Source organism: Euwallacea similis, chromosome 13, assembly GCF_039881205.1.
Source record: "Euwallacea similis isolate ESF13 chromosome 13, ESF131.1, whole genome shotgun sequence".
In the NCBI taxonomy this organism is placed as follows: Eukaryota; Metazoa; Arthropoda; class Insecta; order Coleoptera; family Curculionidae; genus Euwallacea; species Euwallacea similis.
The window spans coordinates 5,006,418-5,027,322 of NC_089621.1; the positions used below are offsets into that span (position 1 = coordinate 5,006,418).

At 34.2% G+C, this 20,905-nt stretch overlaps 1 protein-coding gene and 1 long non-coding RNA gene across 4 annotated transcripts in view; one reads left to right on the forward strand and one right to left on the reverse strand.

Annotated features, from left to right (window-relative positions):
* Positions 1-20,905, forward strand: part of LOC136412884 (uncharacterized) — a 65,875-nt gene that overhangs the window by 8,596 nt on the left and 36,374 nt on the right. Inside the window, exon 2 of the long non-coding RNA XR_010752442.1 lies at positions 17,799-17,919. This is a non-coding gene — a long non-coding RNA (uncharacterized lncRNA). The remainder of the gene's footprint in view (positions 1-17,798; positions 17,920-20,905) is intronic.
* On the reverse strand, positions 786-20,271 carry sim (single-minded). Of its 3 annotated transcripts, none has more exons than XM_066396086.1 (9): positions 19,943-20,271; positions 7,040-7,240; positions 6,496-6,671; positions 5,873-6,070; positions 5,113-5,318; positions 3,617-3,723; positions 2,618-2,765; positions 2,303-2,562; positions 786-2,238 (listed from the first exon to the last, which is right to left on the reverse strand). In XM_066396086.1, the coding sequence occupies exons 2-9, from the start codon at positions 7,212-7,214 to the stop codon at positions 1,862-1,864; spliced, it is 1,647 nt and encodes a 548-aa protein (XP_066252183.1). In that variant the 5' UTR covers positions 7,215-7,240; positions 19,943-20,271; the 3' UTR covers positions 786-1,861. The 3 variants fall into 3 exon arrangements, with proteins under 3 accessions (XP_066252183.1, XP_066252182.1, XP_066252181.1); XM_066396085.1 differs by lacking the exon at positions 19,943-20,271 and adding an exon at positions 13,226-13,366; XM_066396084.1 differs by lacking the exon at positions 19,943-20,271 and adding an exon at positions 7,476-7,626.

The following is a 20,905-nucleotide window of genomic DNA, read 5'->3' on the forward strand; positions in this document are numbered from 1 at the left end:
TAGTGCATGCTGGCGTGCAACGTACGAGGGAGATTTGAGGATATTATGAAAAGACTACACATCGCAGATGTTTATTTTCTTTATGGTATAAAAAAATCTCTTTGAATTTTGTATTCATTGACGGTCTAGGTCTTTATCGTACTTTCGAATTTTTCTTTAATTGAGCAAAAAAGAAGAAAACAAGAAATGAAGAAATATAAAGATCATTGGATTAGAGTTAAGCACACACGTCACCCTGTAGGGTGCCAAAATTAATGGGGCGCGTGAGTCTCCTTCCCATTGTGCAATCGAAGCTGAAATTAGTCAAACTATTGAAAACTTTCTGTTTGTTTTACGGAGCACATGGGGTGCCACGCGACCTTCATTGAATCGTGTAATGACAGTACTATAGACTTTCGAAAGTTATATACCTCTTCGAACTCAATATATTTATGTATATACAATTTCATATGAGTAAGTTATTAAATTTTGAAGATCTTCGCTCTAATACGTATTATTATGAGTTCATAACAGTTTGCCCACTAAATTACCGGATTTTCAGAGCTCCCACTTAACAGCTCCGTATTTATTTTGCGCCTGGAGCGCCGCGACGGTCGGGCGATAACGGGCGCCGTTTCCATGGATACGGCACGCGAAAATTCCATTGTTTGCAGTGAGATTTGCAGACAATTACGACGATTTTTCTTCTGCAAGTTTCCAGCCTAAAACGCTTTTTTGTAGCTCAAAGATTTCCTTATATAAATCGACGTTCAAGTACAGAGTATGGAAAACAATGAAATGCTGAATTTATTGAGAAAACTAAGAAAACTCTTTTTTATTTTATGACCTATAGTTATTTACATCACAAAGTTGAACAAAAATAACGCAATACATTACGTATGTAAAATATGATAAAACAAACTTCAATGCGTGTTTGGTTTTGAAATAAGGATAAACTTAAATCAGTACGTAATAGCATACATATAGATACTTAAATATATATCACAATATGTACAGAGCTATACAGAGCGTTGTAAATACACAATTCGCAGTCTTCAACTTATTGTCAATTTTTGGTCATATTTTTTACCAGGCAAATACACGGTGGTTCAAGTTCGATGAGATTTAGAGTTCTCTCAATATCAGTAAATGGTAAAAAAAATTATATACGATTCATCATTCATCATTCAATCATTAGCTTCATTTTTAAGAAATAATTATTGATGCAAACCGCATTAGTCTTTCATTGTTAATTGTCTCATTACGGAGTTTCTCAAAACTTGCTATTCATAGGAGACTCCTATTAAAATATGGATTTAAGCGTCAGGCAGATAAGTAAATATTATGAAGAGTTTATTCAGTTGTTGCATTTTGTTTTTTCCGTGCATTATGTAGAAAAAACAGTATTATTTTCGTTCTTGAACTTGCAATGATTAAAATAAGGCTTATTCAATATAGCTGTATTTTTGTCAAAAAGGTTATCGTATGCCTCTAAAAACTTTAGGATATCCAATTTTTCAAAAATGCACATTATTGTAATATCTTGAAAACGAAGGGACTTGTAGTTTCAATTTTTCTAGAATTGGATTCTACTAAAAATAGTGCTTTAAGAAAGCATTAATCTTTTTTCGAATCAACATAAGATTACCAAGCTATAAGTGCCTCCCATGAGTGACAAGCCAAGCTTTAAAAAACCTTTGTAGCAAGAGAATTAAGTGTGATATAATATGATTTGCATCAATCATTTTTTCTTTAAAGTCTAGCCGAACGTACATTATGTAGAATGCATATTAGTTTATTAACATTTCCTGCAGATTCTGAGAAAGTTCTAAATTCCATCAAACTTGAACCACTTTGTACAATAAAATTAACATAAAAAATACTAGTGCACATAATCGTTATTAGCATTTGATATGTGGTAGTGTTGGCTTTCAACTATTACACTAGTATACCCTGCATTGCTCCAATTATTGAAACAGTTACTGCCAACACTAAAATCGGAGGGTGTTGCAGGGTTAATATTCGTAGCTATCAGAGGATTTAACGTCCCCCCATGAGAGTAATGGTGCGTGTTATCAGTAGCACTACTTTCCACTGAGCTGCAACTGCTAGATGAAGCACTGAAAGGGCGTGTTTGAGAAGCAACTGAGCCCGGAACTACTGAGTAAGCTTCAGGGTCGTTGTAGTAATAAACTTCATGGTGGTGATAGTAAGGGGTGGAATCTTCTTGTACACTATGCACAAATAATCCTGGGTTACCTATATAGTTTCACATGAGATTAGTTTAGATAGATTAATTATTTAGAGGGGTTAAGTAACGTACTGTGATCGTAATCCAAATGACCTCCAAAATGCCCAGATCCACCCCCGTTAGAGTCACTAAAATGTTCCGGTTCGATTATTCTGCCACCACCACTGAGACGAATGTTCGATTGAGGTGAACTGTGGTGATACTTGGGTTGTCCCACATTTCTAGTGGGGGTGGTTAAGGGTGAATGGTTGTCTGCGTGGGGGGATGCCGGCAGTTCTTCATTGGGTGTTGTTTGGGTGAAGCTAAGCACTAGTTCTTTGGATTCAGTCTCACTAAAATCGAATATTTTTTGATAAGTACATTAATGTGTAAGCTTCAAAAGATTACCTTAAAACATAATTTACAGAGACTATACAATGTGGTCTCGATGATCTGGAATTATGTACAATGGTAGCGTAACTTTGCATCCAAACCCAACCTCCAAGTTTGCAGAGAAACCTGTAGTATTTGGTGGTGACTTGTCCTTTTATCAGGACTGCAACAATAAATTTACGTATTTAATGTTATTAAGCTAAAACAAACAACGCCATATGTTCATCTACTAAACTGGCTATATGGCATTACAGAAACAATATCGTTTATTCCTGTTGAAACGGTCTAAATGGGAACATTTCCAAATATTAGGTTTTCGGCAATTTGGACCCTCATATAAAATAGCATTACGAGGACCAAAGTGCCGTTTGTATAATAAATCGTGTCGTAATCCTGACATCTCTTTTCCTGGTTATTTTTCACAGAATTTTATTGGTTGATGAAAGAAGTGAATACTAAAAATCTTTGCGTTTCACACTTAAGCGTAAAAAGACAAACGTGTGATATATGTATGTTTTTTTCCGAGCTATTAAAAAATCATTAAAATTTGATGTTCAAAAAAATTGACGGAAAAACTGCTTTGGGAGAAAATAGATAGATACTAAACTGCAAGAATTTTCAAAAATACCCCGCAGCATCTAAGAAATCACGATTTCGGAGATTTTATTTAATCTGTTAACTTTCATTTCACAAAAATTGAGCACAGTATTGAAGAATGGGAAAATATGGGACACTCTATATACATAATTGAACACTTTTTTTTTTATGTGGTAGTACGGTAACTAAATGAGTTAAAAAGAGCATCTGCCATTTCCCATCCGCCAAACCCTACAAATCCACCAGCACCCCTCTCTTCTGAATGCTTGTTTTAGTTTAAATAGTAAATCTAACGGGGTCTGGTAATCTTGCAAAAGCACTCAACTCGAACGACGGGTGAGGCTTAAGGGTTTTCAAACGTCCAACCTTAATTTTCATTTTATTAAGTAATATGTATTAGTATGTTCATTATCTTACGTTGATGATGAGAATATCGCATCGGTAACACATCCCTGCCATCTATGTATTGATACAAAGTTTTTTCTATGAGATCCTGAGGTTCGTACCCTGTAAGTTGCGACACCCTGTAACAAATGCGTCAGCTTAATTAACGGTAAATGTACTAACATTAAACCCCCGGTATATCGGTAAACACGTGCTAGTCTTCCCTGTAGGAGGATATAACTTAGAAACAAAACCCCATTATGCTTTGATTGCTCGGCGTCAAATTACAGGGCTTTGTATAGAAAGCACTTTGGGTGGTGTAAAAAAGCTGTTAAAAGAAGAAAGTAATTTCTTTCAAAACATCCTACACAAGTGGGTATACGGGGGTTGGTTTTATAAGGGTAGATCTAGTTTCATTAATGCAACGAAATGTGAACTACCTACACGTATTAGTTAATAGTTAATATTAACAGTGTTAGTTTTGTAATTGTTAACCGCTGGAGTGTGCAAGATGTTTGTCAAAAATGCTAGTTTTTGTACGCCAGATCCGATTTTTCAAACATCTGGTTACTTCGCCAGCAAGATAAATTTCATAGAAACGGAGAAATCAGACTAGAGCATTGGTCAATTTCCTTTTCCATTCCTTCTTCCTCTCTATTTTCTTGATAATTATCTTTCCGACAAAGTAAACAAGAGTTGATGATCATTTAGTTAAAAAAAACTAGGGCCAATTTAATCAATTTTTCTTAATGTTACCTGTAAAAAAAATTCTGTTGGCACCAAGAAACTATAACCATTGCTGGATTTACATTACGAGGTTTACATATAGAAATTATCTGCTTGGTAAAGTTATCAGAGCCTTGTTGTTTCCTGTGGTTCGGAAAACTTTGCCAGAAACATGGCGTTTGGTGGAAACGGGATAATGAATCAATGACAAGTCATCTTTTCCTCCTTTTGAGGAGAACCATAGGTTCGCCAAAAATTGCCAAAATTGAAATAGTTTTAACACCAAGTACTTACAGGGTGGACCTAACTGTATCTCTTTAAATAGTTTCCAAAGTGCCAATTGTAAGCTTAAATCTTGAATTTAGTCCACCCTTCATAAGATTATTTTGTTACCTTTTAAATGAGAAAAAAGTTCATTGAAAAACCGAATATGATGAAATTAAGGTTCCGATTTTTTTAATGACGTTATCAAATTTATATTACATTGAAAAGTATGGTAAGTATTCTTTCACCTAATGCCAGTAAGTAATACCTCTTTCTTTATTATCACTTAACTGAAAAATGTCAACTTAGTTCCACGAGAGTTAGACTCAATAGTATCGTTTTCTTAATGCCAATGAAAATCCTGATATTAACAATTTTTATCAACTAAATAATTTCTATACAAACGATGGAAGTAAGGCCGAGCATTGATTAATTTCTCCATTTTCATGGAAACTATCTTCTGGGTTCAATTACGACTACCCACCAGCATCTTGAGCGTCTTATCTCAGTCTTAGCGTCTTAACCCAACATCAACATACCTCGCATCTAGAAATATTAATTTCATATCCAAACTTGCTCTAAACATGAACATGTTGGAGTGCAATTTGATTTCAGTAATGGCACTAGGCGGTAGTGAGTGTCCCACAGCTACCAACCCCATATTCTGGAAACAGCTCGGCTCGTAAACCACCCCGTTTCCTAAGGGATGCTGCTTTATTTTGAGGTATCCTGAACAGTGGATTACCTGGAAAGAAAATTCAATTTGAGGTTATATTGCGTTATATAGGGGACAAATACTAATTGGAGTAATTCGAGTAGCTTTAACAAGCTTTTTCGTCTTTTACATGCAAATAGGTCTGGGGCAATTGCGGAGGTTGGGTTATCCATATGTTGAGAAGGTAATTTGAATTAAGTGCCACTTTTCCTGGATATAGTAAGTCTATATAAACTCGAGTAGATATTCATCCCTTTGTAGACTATAATAATTATAATATGAAAAATTGAAATTTGATATAGGCAATATGATGAACGTTTGCGAGCATATATTATATGTGTCACGGGGTGGAAATCAATGGATGGTAAGATAAGCTGGGATTTTATTTGTTCAAATGTATTTATTAAAGTAGAACGTTGAGAAAATAGCACGTACGTCCATTAGTCATATGCATAGTAAACCTACTGAATAAGTAAACATTTTCATAAATTATTTCGTATTATAAATTAATAATAGTCATGGATAACACAAAGCAAATTCCACCTAAAAATATTTTAGACTTTTAGTTTTAATTTTATTACTACCTTATATCCTCCGTTAGTTAAACCAGCATTCCTTTTTGCTAAGACACACTTCATCCTTATGAAAAATGCCCTTTCGATCTCGTAATCCTGGTTGATGGACAAAGGTGGATATGGTGGGGTTGGTGTTAATATAGCGGAGACTTCATCATGATCCGCCGGATGAATATAATCGTAGATACTATTGCCTGTTAATTCGACCTGAAATAAGTTAAAAGAAAATTCTTATAAAGGTGCTTAAAGGCTCAAGTCAAATATTTGGTTTTTATAAGTCCCTTTAGAAGGTTTCAGACATATTTAAGGTCTCGATAATCATTTCTATGATTTTTACTGATCTGTTGTCATTATCAAGATCTTTGAATTGGTTCTTTCGATCATAATTATCAAATAATCAGTGCCTACAAGTAATGAAAACTCAAACATAAAAATGAACATTGACAACACCGCCTTTTTAGGTCTATGGCAGATTTACGGCAAAAGGTAGACAGCTCAGAGCACCTTCAGGTATGTTAACCGATACAAAGTTGCCAATTTGCTTATAGCGTATTTTCCAATTTTCTGTTCAGCCTTAATCCATTAAATCAATCAATCAATCGAAACCAATTTATCTTTTTTTTTTATTTTACCTGTGAGAGTCCCAAATGAACAGACGCCGTTTCTGAGATATACATAATTTTGCCATCCTGAGCTACTACAAAAATGAATCCGTCCAGGGTTTGAAGAAGGTAGGAGCCCAGTTCTTTGAGAAGGGCTTCTCTTGGGTTGGGTATTACTGGCGATGCACCCCATGCATCCCCTAGTCCTAAGAGAAAACGAAACAAGCGAATAGTGAACAATAGCAAAATGTGTCATCACATATAAAATATTTATATTTTATAGCAATGATTATGATGGCTAATAAATATGTTAATGTCTCTCGTGTGCTAGAAGCATTATAATTACGTTGCCATGAATTGACCGACAGTAAAAGGACCGACACATTCGTTGATCAAAGCTTACAATCCGAAACCCAAATGTATCGTCTTTAATAAACTCTCATGTTTTTTTTTATCGGTTGAACTGGATCTTAATGATATGCAGGGTTTTATTGTCATATAAAATATTGACCGAATTTTGTTTGCATGGCGTATCAAATTCACTAGGTACCTACGTGGTAGAAACAGTTCTTACCGTCTGGGAACACCTCTCTCATCTTCAAGTACGAAGTGGAGAGTCTAATAACAGAGGCTTTGTCCAGTTGGGTGGTTATGGCCGCTGGTAAGGGTAGCATTTTGCCCAATTCGATAAATTCCGCATTCTCTTTTTCTCGTCTGCTGCGGGCGGCATTCTTGCTTTTCTCTTTCATGGCGCCTTTCGCGCAAAGAGGAGGAGCTGCAAAGAAAAATGGCAAAAATATAATGATTGCACAACCACTGCTTAAATTAATTTGGGGGCGGATTTGTTTTATTAGAAATTCTAATTCAATATCGTGACTGAAAGGGACGCTCGAATTTGCTTTGTTAAATTTTAACGAGCATCTCGGAGTAATTAGGGCCGCGATGTCATTTTAACAGCCTCATTCAATCAGAAAAAAAATGGTTCTCTAATGAGAAATGCGGCAGCTCACCTTTATTTTCTGCTGGTGGTTTGTTTTCAGAACTCTCTTCCGACTCATCATTACTTTTACATTTCATGTTAGCTATTAGATTATAAGAAACACCGTTATATCCCATATGAAACACAATATCTTCCACAAGCTTTCAGCTACACCTTCCGTTATCGCTTCACCTGTACGACTGAACCTGTCAAATCAGCAACCCCTCAACTATGGACCATATCGCCCAGATGTTTTATTTGCTTCAAAGAATTACCTGAGTGAAACCTAAGTCCATTCTTGACTCTCTGCAGGTGTTCTTTTATAATAGGGTTTATTTTACCTATTGGTCGATTTTTTTTTTCGTTCTTCAGTTGCGAACCGCCCTATGTATGTCCTAAATGATACCTTGATGGTTCACCAATGGCGTAGAATGCCTTTAGGGCGTGAAGGAAGTGTGAGATTTCATGTTTACGTAGACATGTTGGATAGAAACCTGTTACATCGGTTTTTGTGTATATGCTGGTCTTCTATTAGGATTAATTAAATCTTTGGGTTTATGATTGGAGACAATTTTCACACTATATCGTTGATTTAATGCTACTATCTGTAATATACGAGCAAATGTTTTTTAGATACTAAAGGTGACAAAAATTTAAATTTAAATTTCATTTTTCTCTCATGCGCGGATTCTTTGGAAACTGATTCTTTCTAAACATTGCTGACAGCCTATTTCTCAATTGTCTTTTTGAATAATACAAATAAACTTTTCAAAGCATAACACCACGAGAAATATTATACAGGGTATTTCCTAAATGTTAAGCAAAAATTTAGGGGGCTATTCCCTAAGTAATTTTAAGAATTTTTTATCATTTGATGATTTTTGAGAAAATCGTTTGTTTTCTAGATACAATGTGATAAATATTTTTCATGAAATTTATTAAAAGCTACAATAATTCTTCAAAATGACTGCCACCAGCTTGGATACCTGCTTCTAATCTTCTTCTCATGGACAGCCGAACTCTTTCAAAAATACTAAGATAGTTTTTTTATAGAATTGCACCCATCAATTATGCGATTTCTCAGATCTTCCATATATGTAATGCACGTCAGTCATCTCAGCGTTCGTATAGGTATTCAGGATAAAAAAAAATTAAAAGTGACAAATTTAGAAACGTATTCAAATTAAATAACGTTCAACGTGTTTACTAGTGTGGTTTTTAAGATTCACACTATCTCGCTACGCTTATTTTAACCATTTTAATAAAAAAGAAAAAATTTAGTCAATAAACATTTATGGCCTCGTATCTAGAGAACAAAGCATTTCCTAAAATCGTCAAAGGACAAAAAATTCTTAAAATTACTCAGAGAATAGCCTTCTAAATTTTTGCTTAACATTTGAGAAACACCTTGTATAAGTTGTATACGAATAATGCCGCTATTTCCACTTTCAATTATTGCTTTTAAGATTGCATTTTGTTGCAAATTTGTGAGATATGTTCACATCCTCAGGAACTTCAGTGACAACGTATCGAGTGCTGTACTTAAGACTGCTTACTTTGTATTGTTCCATTCACATGTCCTGTGAGGCTGAGTTGCGGTACAGGGTTGAGTGTCGAAGTGTTTTTATACATGTTGGTATAGTGACAATGTCATACTTGTTTATTTGGGAGTTCTTGATATGTATATGTGAGATGAAATAGCAACACGTTTATAAGTCACAGAGATATGCGCCAATATGAGACCAGGGTAAGAGATACTATGATCACTGTGTGTTAACGACTGCGAAGGTGTTATCAATCAGTCAACCCTTCGGTCTCATCTTGGTGATGACCCTGGTTATTGGTGAGACTGATGACAAAAGTTTATTCAACCAATTATTTTACCAAGGCACACATATGATAAGAACAATTGAAATACTGTAACAAATTCGGGAAAGCTGGAAAGACAATCGTCAAAATTGAATCAAGTTCTCCATGGTTGAGTTGAGAGAAACTGACACCTTGTATAAGATAAAAATTTCATGACCTTTGTTTGAGTCACCCTGTTTAAATGTGTAAACCCTATGTAAACAAAATGCTTTTTTTATTAGTATGTTTGATGTAAAAGATTTTTTACGAAAAACATATCTTCTTTGACTCTATGTTTACTGTTGTTATCAGCTGGCAATTTTTTCAATACTTTTGTCCAATAAATCACGATTTTAAAAGTTCCTCAAATTACATTGTTGTGTTTCCAGAGAATCAATGGAAACATCAAGGATTAACAAAGGTTACATATCTGTCAATTAGAACAATCAACAAAATCAAATCAAAACAAATGAAGTCAAATATTCTAAGTTTTTTTGAACAGTTTCAAAAAGGAGAAACGTATTCAATTTTAACCACTTTTCAAATATTTTGGGTTGATTTTTTGAGAACTTGAAGAGCCATTGTATGAAAAGTAGTGATTCACTTTTTTTGTACTGCCTTAAATTGATTAAAATTTGTATTACGTTTGTATTCATAGGCTCCATACTTTTTGACCTATTATCTATTGTATTTATCTCAATACCCATTTAATGCCTTTAAAGTACCTTTAAATACAATTCCGGCAACAGGTATTGAAGTTAACAGACGTCTGGCTTTTAAATCTGATTACTATAGTCTTGCAAGCCCTTACCCACTTCCAAAAATACCGCAAATGATGGGGAATTCCGAAATATTTTACGATACGTAAAAACCCAGGCAGAGTCTATTTATTTGTACATCTGTCTCCATTTAGACCATTCGCATAAAGCGAGAATAGAGGAAGAGGAAACAATCCTAGAAAGAGAAGGCTGCACAAAGGGCCAAGACATCTGAAAGAGATTAAGAAATTATGAATACCTGAGACAATCGGAAGGTTACAGCGGCAAAATTAAATGGTCTTGTTGGGACACGCATAATTTTGTAAACAATATGGACATTAATAACAAGTTTTATCTCGTAAGAAGTGTAAATGTTATGATATGTAGAACCATGTTGCTGATGGTGCAAAATTGACGTGTGTGGATGCTGCAGATTGCTGAGAACTATCGTGTTCCGCTACTCATTCGCGACAAATTTGCCTGACAATTATCGGGAAGTTTAAACAATGGCTCGTATTACCGGCTAACATTGTGTCAACCAGTTTTAATCTCTGAAACGTGCTTAGAACGGCTTTTAGGATCGACCATTTGCGTTGCTTTGTAGATATTTACACGTTTAACAACCGTTTTTGCAGAAGCTTGATGAGTACGTTATACAGCGATTAGGGAAAATTTGCACCTGCAAAAATATTTCACACGTTTGAGGCATTTGGCGTGATGTCGCCGTGAAATTATTGCAGATGCAGTTCTGCTAATTAGGCAAAAAAGTTGCCACCTGATGTAACCATACGGTCAAAGGAGTTAAATAAAATACTTTTTCGTAAAAAGTTTTCACACCAAGTATATATATTGATAACAAAAAATATTAGAGTAAATTTACACAGTGTAATCTTTACAAAGCTTACGAATTTTTTTTTGTTGTGCGTGTATATATATATATATATATATATATATATATATAATACCTTTATGAATAACACCTTTTCCGTAACTGCTTGAAAACCTTTGATTCTAACAAGACTGTGCTCCGCCGCATAACGCTGATTATTTATCTGAAGTATTTCCCGGTAAAGTAATTTCAAACAATCGAGACATACGTTAGCCAGCACGTCCGTTAGATCTTTCCTCATTTGATTATTATTTATGGATAACTATGAAAGACCTAGTTTATAAATCTGTATTCATTGACATTAATGAGCTGTGAAAGAAGATTATCCCAACATTAAGGACCAAAATAAGATGATGGGACCCAAACACTCTTTGCACAAATACAATTTTTAATATTTCCACGAAACTGTAAAACTGAATCAATGCGTGAAGGAAGAGCGAGAGCGACCATCCCTGAGGGTGACTTTATTCTGGAAAAAAGGGAACAATTAAACGTCGTTAATCCATACTTCATCGTCTGTTTTTTTATAATATGAAGTATATGAAATTTGTATAATATCATTTGTAAAGTAGATCACTGTGCCAGACACTTTCAAATGCCTTGTTAATATCCGTACATAAATTTGCTGATGTTCTACCGTTTCAATTTTTTGTTTATATGTTGTTCATCAAAACAGAGTGGATGAATAGTCGAGTGAAAAATTGATGTTAAAAATAGTTTTTAAATTTCATGGAAAAATTAAGAAATTGGAGTTTCTCCTTTTTTGTAATGCTTTGGCTTTGTTGCTGCTACTTATTTTCCTTTAGTTGTGTAGTCAATTTCTTAAAGATATTATTTATCAATTATTTATCAATAAAATTTATCATCCCGTAGTTCGATAAGGAGTTATTTGCCACATCACGTTTAAAGTAAAATCATCACATTTTTGTTCAAGGAATTAACGTTACCTTGGCCTCCTTTCCTGTCCTTTTCCAGACTATATTACAATGATGTTTCTTGCGGGAAAATAATCGTACCTCTTCTTCGGTTATTTTTTTTATATTTGGAAAGTTTATTTTTCTAAATGGGTGGCACGGCATTCATCTTTGTAAATTCTTATTTTAGAGCCCAAAAATAACAAACAAAGCAGAGGGCGTGAAATCGAAGCAAAAAAAAAAGATAATCCCTGGTAGCAGTGCTTCAGCGCGTACCGTCATATACCACTTCCTTTCATATCATTCATCGAATCACGTTTTACATGACCCCTACGGAACGGAAGGACCAGAGACATTTAAAACTAAAACGCAGTTGAGTTCAAAAATTCTTATTATGTGTGGTGTTATAATAAAAAAATAACCTAAAAATGACGTATTTATGTGTGGATCATGGTGAAATTTACATTCAAAATAGTTTTCAAAATGTGAATTTCTATAACACAACTATACATATTACATTTTGTGAATTTGCCAGCAATCGCAAAATTATAAATACATAAAAAATCTTCTTGGGTTTAGGTCTTTTCATACGTCTATGATCTGTTCTCTATGTGCACAACGCAATTTTGAGTCTGAATTCCTTCACGCATTTGCCATAGTAACATTAAACGTCTATTGTGCTGAAATGCAGTTAGAACGTGACTAAAAACAACAAACTTTATGCTGAAGTCAGTTTACAGACTGAACCTATTAAAAATAATAATAGAATAGGCTTTGCTGTACTGTGCAAAGGGAGTAGGTTGTTACGCACAGAGGCGTATCAAAAATTAGAAAAGAGGATGTTTCTTGAAAATTATCGTTAAGTCACTGAATTGATTGAGATGTCGATGATAATTGATCTTACAATGGCAAAGAACCCCAATTCTTCTATCCAGAAAAGTAAAAACTTTAGATGTCTTGAATACCAGACAGGGGTTCACATGAAACATTTTCCTGAATTATAAAAAATGAAATATAAGGACATATAGGGAGTAAAGTTCGCCCTCATCTTTAAGATGAAGCATCAGTTAGGTATTAATGGATAAGAGTGTTTGAATCGATTCTAAGAAAAAAGAGTGCAAGGAGTATACCGTCCGCCGTGTAATTAAAACTACACGTTGGTTAGCGATTTCTTTTCGCCAATTCGCGATGGCGTATAAAGTCTCCAGTCGGGTTTTGTTCTGTTCGCGGAACCCTGTAATATGCCACCTTGTCTCAGATTATCGTTTCTTTGAAAATTTTAGTGATACGGTTTGATTTGCAGAGCAGATCGCGCGTGACGACCAGATTTGCTCAACTTGCCTACAGATTTTCTTCTTCTTAGTATCCTTACCATCAATACCGAATTCCACAACTTTGCTCTCCAAATCAATGGCATTGTTCATTGTTTTAATACACATACCCACACACATCAACACTACACCATCTTTTAAACATGAATGAGATGTTCGCTTAATTGGTCAGTCAAAATCGCGCAACGGAAAAAATGGATCAACTATCAACCGATTTCCCATGGCCAACCAAAAGTGCTGATGGTGCGGACCTTGACACAGTGTTTTACTTTTATTCATAATTGTATAATTGTTATTTTGTCAACACTTCCCAGAGTCGAATCGTTTTAGTATAATATACAGGGTCGGCTATTGTTAGTGTTTGGCTATTTTAAACCAGCAAGTACTAAAAAGGCAATAAAATCTGAGGCCTTTTGTCTCAGCTGAAATTATACTTCATGTAACCATAACTTTCGACATATAAACGACGGCCTGCCTTATCCGATTTCAAATTTTAATAGAGGGTCAACTGTGAGGAGACGTATTTTTCTTTTTACTGGAGGGTTTATGGGCATTTATGGATAAGTTCAATTAACCTATGTTATAGGAAAACTGTCTTATAGGAAAACACTATTAAAAGTTTCTTTAAATTTCAGTTCATTGGAGACTTTTGCGATGCAAGAGACGTGGGTCAAATAATTTATAGTAAAAGCAGAACTTAATACTTCGTATAAAAAGCAAAAAACAGTGAAATTTTAAATAGGGACTAGCAAAGTGAAAATTATGATTTGCATATGTTTTCCAACGTTTCGAGCTAAAAATATATCACCAATTCTAACTTAGCCGATATCATAATTTTTATAGTTCCTAAGATAGCCGGAGTGGTATTACTTAAAACGGGCACCTTGTACATAACAAGCGCGTGTTCTGATTCTGTCAATTTTTGAAATTCCCAACAACTTTTGTAATTTTATCTTTGGGGATATGCCAGTATTATCGAAATTTGCAAATAATTTAATTCGCCCTGTTAAGCTTTTGGTTGATGAAGATGTTTTACCTTTCATAGATTACATCGTATAAGATTTTGAAGAATGAAAATTTAAAAAAATGTGATTTTTACTGCTTGCTGCTATCTTAAAACGGAAGTACGGTTTTAAGTAAAAAGATTTAATTTCTACGAATTCAATTTAATTAAAAATATCGAAAATAATAAAAAAGGTCCGGACGAATGATTGATAGTTCTTGAATTGTATATAATATACATATTTTGTACAAATTCATCCTTGATTAAAAATGGATCTAACTGTTTTAAAAGCTAGACAGTGTCAAAAATTGTATAGAAATCGAGTCTCAAATTTATACTTAATTTAGATTTTGAAAAATTCAAACTTGACTTAAAATTTTAGGAATATTTCTGATATTGTAAAAAGTGGAAATTATGCTCTGAACAAATCTAAAATTGGAACAATGGAACTCAGGTATTTTTATCATATAAAAATCAGTCAGAAATTTGATGTGGTTAGATCAAATTGTCCACAAAGATCTACACATACACTTATGTTCACAGTTCTCTTGCCTACAAATAAAAAAAGGTGCTGCTTCTACCGAGTGCGAGAGGTAAGAGGTAGAAGCTGTCAGGTTATTAAGAAGTATAGTATTCGAGTATTTCGGTGTTCAGTAGTTAAGTGATTTTTTTAAAATAAATATCTTTGTATTTGGTGCTTGAACGCTCTTGAGACTAACTTCTTTTACATTTGTGTTCACCGATACTAAATTATTTTATTCTTATATTGTTAAACGGCAACATTGTCCATTGTATTCTAAAATAATTAATTTTTATTTCTATGTCTAGAGATAACTAGGTTATTCGTCGTCAAAACTCCAAAATCTGACCTAGACGCGGCTTTAATCCTTGTCTCCATAATTTACTAGTACTCTCAAAGAGGGCTGGACAAGGAGAATTTCCATTTCTGTACTTTCTTTTCCATTTATTGCACAATTTTGCTTTTTCTTTCTTCAATTTCATAATACAAAAATACACCCCACTTTAATCACTCTCGTCTTACATGACAACAATAATAATACGGGATTCCTAAGTAAGATATGAATTTTTGGACGTCCAGGCTTTTTGTATTGATATTTAAAATGTTTGTGAAATCAGCCTGTCGATTTCACTTTCCCTATTTCAGCTATCAGAATGATATTGTTGCTCATTGCCCATTGATTAGACTGGTTGAAATCTTTTTGAAAATACAATTTTTGTAGTATCAATGTTCGACGTGCGTAACATACATATGTATATGGACCCTTCGCATTGAACTCCAAATCAAAATATTGTGAAAAAGGGTGTGCGTCTGCTCACCTAAAAATATATCTGCGCCATTAAGACCTAATCCCCCGAATATCTCCCTAATCCTCCGGTTCCTGTCGATGGATTAATATTAATGATATTTCCATAATACTCATATGTTAAGAAAACACAGGCCTGTATTCTCCTTGCGCCAAAATACCATCTGTTTGACAACTAAATCTATGGAAATAAAGCTCTGTTTATTGAATGAACCTATACTAATGACCACTAATATCACTCAACTCCTTCGAACAGTACATACGATTCATAATAAATATGTTCTAATGTGCCCTTATACATCTAATGACTAGGCTGACGGTCAAACTCCCCAAACGACATCATAAAAGGGCCGAGTTGACGTCCGACCATTGGAGTCATTAGTAAATCGTAAAAGGGGCCCCCTGATGGGCGTTAATTGCTCTGTCGGGTTTCCATGAGCCCCAACGTTGACTTTCGACACGCGGCTCGCGCTATGTTAGACAGGCTACGATTTTTAAAACAATAGATTTGGGAAGTTTTCTATATAGTTTCACATACGTTGGGATTTGTTCATCATTGGTTGAGTCTCATGCTCTTTATAGTCTAAAAATAAATTGTCAAATAAACCCGAACACCATTTACATGTTATCCTCACATGAATGTGATCATTCTCCAACGATTTGTTACCTAATTTTGATCCTGAAGTATAAAACTGTTGAAATGTTATACAGAGTATCCTGGAGAACTCTATAGGGACAACATGAACCATATGAAATAAAGAGATGTTTGAAATATCAAAATCTAATTATTCCTTCATATAGAGAAAAAAAATGTCAAGATCAAACAAAAAGAGCATAGCTATTACTCCTATATTCTAATTAAAATTAAATTATTTCTTCAAAATTTTGGATTTCTAGCACGTATTTAGAAACATGCAGAATATGAGTCATTATGATCATTGCAAATTGAAAAAAATAATAGATTAGTATTTAATATTATATTAATATTAAAAATAGTGGTGCAACTGATTTCTCTGAGGGCTGTAAGAATTTTTCAATAATTCAGAGAGTGATCTTAAAATTTCACTAATTTTTTTCCTTTTAGCGTTTTGAAGTCCCCCTAGATTTTTTGTTACTTCTTCTACATCGGTTTGGTTTAGATATAATTTACGGACAAAGTAGAGGTCTGTTAAGGACATCAAATCATATTAAGTACAGTGGCGTGGTCAATCTTCAAAGGCCGTACCGATTTTTTGCTATATTTTAGAGGCCACGAATCTTAAAGTTTCTCCAGTAGTATCGAATATCTTTTGAAGCCTTAAGGCGACTTTGGTATTTTGAATTATTTAATGATAATTTGAAATTAACACAGAGATCCGTTAAGGACATTAAATAATCTTAAATAAATTGAGGTATAATTCACCTCTACGGGCCTTAATAAATTTTCCAATATTTTAAACTATTCATCTTATAATAGTTCGCTTCATTTTAAGGCGTTGGGCAACCTCTTATTTTTTTTGTTTGTAAGTAACATGCGGTTAAAATCGATTACTCTTAGCCTATGTTAAAAGTGAAGAATTTGGAATATAATACTATTGAATTAATTCATAGTATTTACACCGGCGCCAATAAGAAAAAGGACAGAACTAAGTGCTGAAGTGTGGAAATTTTGACTTGAAATTTTTAGGACTCCATAGTATTAACAACCCATTAAAAAAAGCCATTTCTTCCTTGTACCTGTAGACAGACTTTAGACAAAAGAATGTTAAAAAAACAAAAAGATGAATATTACAGAACCTGTCTAAAGATGTGCCTTCGAGTAAATACTAACGTAAACAGAACCTGCAATGGTCTTGTAATGTTGGGTAAATAAAATAAATAAACACAGTCTGGTTCTGGTTTGTTGTTAATGAAAATAGACATTTTTCTTCTTGGATCAAGTGGTGGTGTTCCTTTTAATGATGTGGTTCTTTCGAGTTTAACGTATTTCATGTTAAGCTGAAAAATTTTTTTGCCAAACCCTCTTCTGCTGCCATATTTTCAAACTCCATTTTGTGAAGAAAATCCTGAGTATTATTCACATTAAGAACCTTTTTTTTTAAATCGTGTTATATTTTTGTATCAGAATTGTAAGAGAATGTACGATTGCGTCCCTGTGAATTTTTTCAGTTAGGAGGGTGAAAAATGTTTCGTTCACATAGAAACCCAGTCATTTTAACAGGCGCAAGTTTGCGTTATGTAGTTTTAGCTCTATACAAACTCAAATGCTCAAATAGCAGAGTCTAACTAAACACAATTTTATTTCAGGACGGGGGCTATAGATTTCCTATATTTGTTCCTGCGGCGGCACCCTTTCATTCAAGTAAATGCACGTGTATGGTTTTATTTTTGGTTTTGGAGCTGCGTTTCCTCTACAAATGCTGATTAGGTAAGCGAATTTAAAGTTTTAAAAAGTTTTGCGCTCTTTTCTTAATATTTTAATGATAAAAATTTGAATGTTGAAAAATCTTGGATAAAATTCTATTTCTAAAACTGTGTTCTGATTGCACAAATCAGTGTTACAAGTAATATCAACGATAACTTTCCATTAACGTAATATCGGAAGCTGAGGACACTTCATGCTTCCTTTGTCAGCTATTGACTAGTCGTGAAGATGAGCACTAAATACAGATAAAACACGAACCTTTTCGAACGCAACAAGAAACAAAGGCAATATCCAAGATAACAATCTACATAAATTCTCACGTTTCCGTTTTCAATCAATTTAAAAAATGTCGAACCCCTTTCGGGTGCAGAAATCGATATCTTTTTCGCGATCATGCGGGACTTCGCTCCCTTAAAAATATATACGGAACTTGGTGATACGGATGTGAGAGATTTAAAGATTATGATGGTAATGAATTGAGATTGCTGGAGGGCTGTGTATTGAAGTATTGGCCCAGAAAGAAATCTGTGTTGGTGGTCTTTGTCAAATTAGGGTCTCTGGGTCTGTTTGAAAACTAATATCTATCATGATAGGAGATGGTTGATGGAATTAACGGATGTTGGGATTATTTTGTTTAAACACAAGGATATTTTCTAATGACAGACTCCATACGCGTTAATAATTAATTCTGGGGCATGGAAGATTTATTTTTTAGTGTAGATTTGATATTTTGATTGGCTAGCGGGGCAAATCTGGATTTTTTTTAATTGGGTTTATAAATGCCACAGTGATACCTTCTTCAATTTTCGAGATACACGGTTTGAGAGCCAAAAATGTCATGAAATCCGTGATCCCTACAAGCTTACATAAATGAGATTTCGTTATTTCTTTCAGTTTCCAAGATTTAGAGTCATTATTGATACCTGTTTTGCGGTTATGAAAGTGATTTCAAATAAACATCTCTCAAATGAGTTATTCAAACCTGTTTATGATAAAAACTGCACCTCAAAGATTTAAACTAAAGCTTCTTTTTTACTTATTTAAACCAAATAAAACAATAACAAATTTAAGGTAAAGACATTAAATTTTTTAAAGAGAATACTTTTATAAAATGTTCTAAAAATGCTATCAATAAAGATCTAATCAAATGCCTCTTAATCCTAAGTTTCGATCCTCGATTAATACTCCGTTAAAAACATCACAAAAAAAAGATGAATCGATACGCAAATATTTATTTAAGATCCTGAATATGTAAAAAAAACAAATCTTCAAACTTAAACTAAATTGTCATATATTTTTTGGTTTGTGAGTTGCAGGGTCACTTTGCTCTTGATTTTCGAGATTTTGTATGCTCTGAAATGAAAGGGGTCGTAAATGCATTTCTAAATCTTGAGAATCAATTGAATATCCTTAGTCAACATCGGATTCAAATCAGTCGGTGGAAGTTAAAAACAGTATTTAAAAAATGTTGATAATTTCTTGTAAATTTCCCTTTTACGACTTATCAGATTTATAACGCCGGTTTTCGAGTATTCATGGCAATGGTAACCAGGATATAATATCTCTGTTAGTTTCTGAAATACGAGGTCAGTTTGATACTGATTCATTGGACTTGGGAAGTGCTATAAAATGAAGGTGCTTTAAAATGCATTTTTAAGGATCCAGGATCTCAATTGATTTATCCATGATTAATACTATGGTCCCAAAAACAGTACCTCAAAAATTTGTAAAATTTTCTGGACATTTTTAAGAAGGCTGTGACTGATCTTTTTGCCGCTATTGAAATTTTGAGCGTTGATATCTCAGGAACAATTGGAGTAATTGTGTTCGAAAACGTCTCAAATTCTCATCAATGAACCCTGAGTCATATTTTTATTCTATTTATTTTATAGATGAATTTTATAAGCTTCGTTTCAGAGGCTTCGTATCGTGCTAAGCAGCCTTTGTGGTCTCAAATTTAAAATTTCATTTTTATCCAAAAAACATGCTAATTAATTATATACATAATGTATAAATTAATACTTACCGCCGAATGTCAACTTGAGCTTTATGTCACTCCCTCGTAAAAAGAAACTTTACTTGTCCTGTCCCACCCTTTAAACCCTCCAAGTTTACTCACACACTATGTATATATTTTACTTGAGGAAATTCAAAATGGCTCAATTACACAGTAATTTTTTTTTTTTTAATTATTAAAATTATGTCAATTTGGGCCAAACCAATTTCGACACGTATGAAATTGAAAGATTAGCTTTGAAGACAATAATAGCCGGATGGAAAATCCCCGAGAAGAAGGTGTTAAGCCTCAAATCCGCGACGGAAGCGCGAACTCACATACGAATCGTACAAACTGGAGGATCCAAAACGCGGCCTCAGAAGTCTCGCGGGGCTAGGGGCTTCGCATTACGCGAAAGGCGGGACGATGGGTGGACCCCAATCTACGCTCATGATGGGGGCCACGCATGGCGGATACTCGAACCTTCACATGTGAGTTTTAATACTTGCGTTTGGGTTTGCGGTTTATGTAGTTTTTCAGTGTAGCTGCCAATAAGTACCTACTACTGAGTGCGCTCTCTTTCTGAAAATATTGTTTTTAATCTAAAAATTCTAATCTGAACTAATTATCGACTTTGCCCTTTTGATTCAATATAGATAATTAATGGAGATTCTGCCCTATAAACAAGGCAAAAACTGTTCATCAGGTAAAGTTATGAATGACTAACGCAGAAACCGTGGGAAAAGACGAGGGACCATAAAATACTCTTATAGTAAAGTATCTGCATTTTATTGCACGTTGCCATTGAAGAAGGACAATTGCACCCCTGGGCTTACCTGCTGAGCCAGTGCAAGTGTTTAACTCATTGACAACCTCACAAGGAAATTTACAACACCCCCAAAAATAGGAAAAAATTGGTAGAATTCCTTGGGAAACGATTTTGATCTTTTTCCCAAGGAAGTGGTCACGTTCGTCTTTTTTTTTAACTTTTAT

What these genes read in the sequence shown, in the direction of transcription:
- sim (XM_066396084.1), bottom strand. Translation starts at nt 7,581, where the DNA reads ATGGGATATAACGGTGTTTCTTATAATCTAATAGCTAACATGAAATGT. An exon ending in GAGAGAGGTGTTCCCAGACG is followed by an intron (nt 6,672 to 7,039) that starts GTAAGAACTGTT and finishes GTTTTCTCTTAG; the next exon opens with GACTAGGGGATGCATGGGGT. An exon ending in TCATTTGGATTACGATCACA is followed by an intron (nt 2,239 to 2,302) that starts GTACGTTACTTA and finishes GAAACTATATAG; the next exon opens with GTAACCCAGGATTATTTGTG.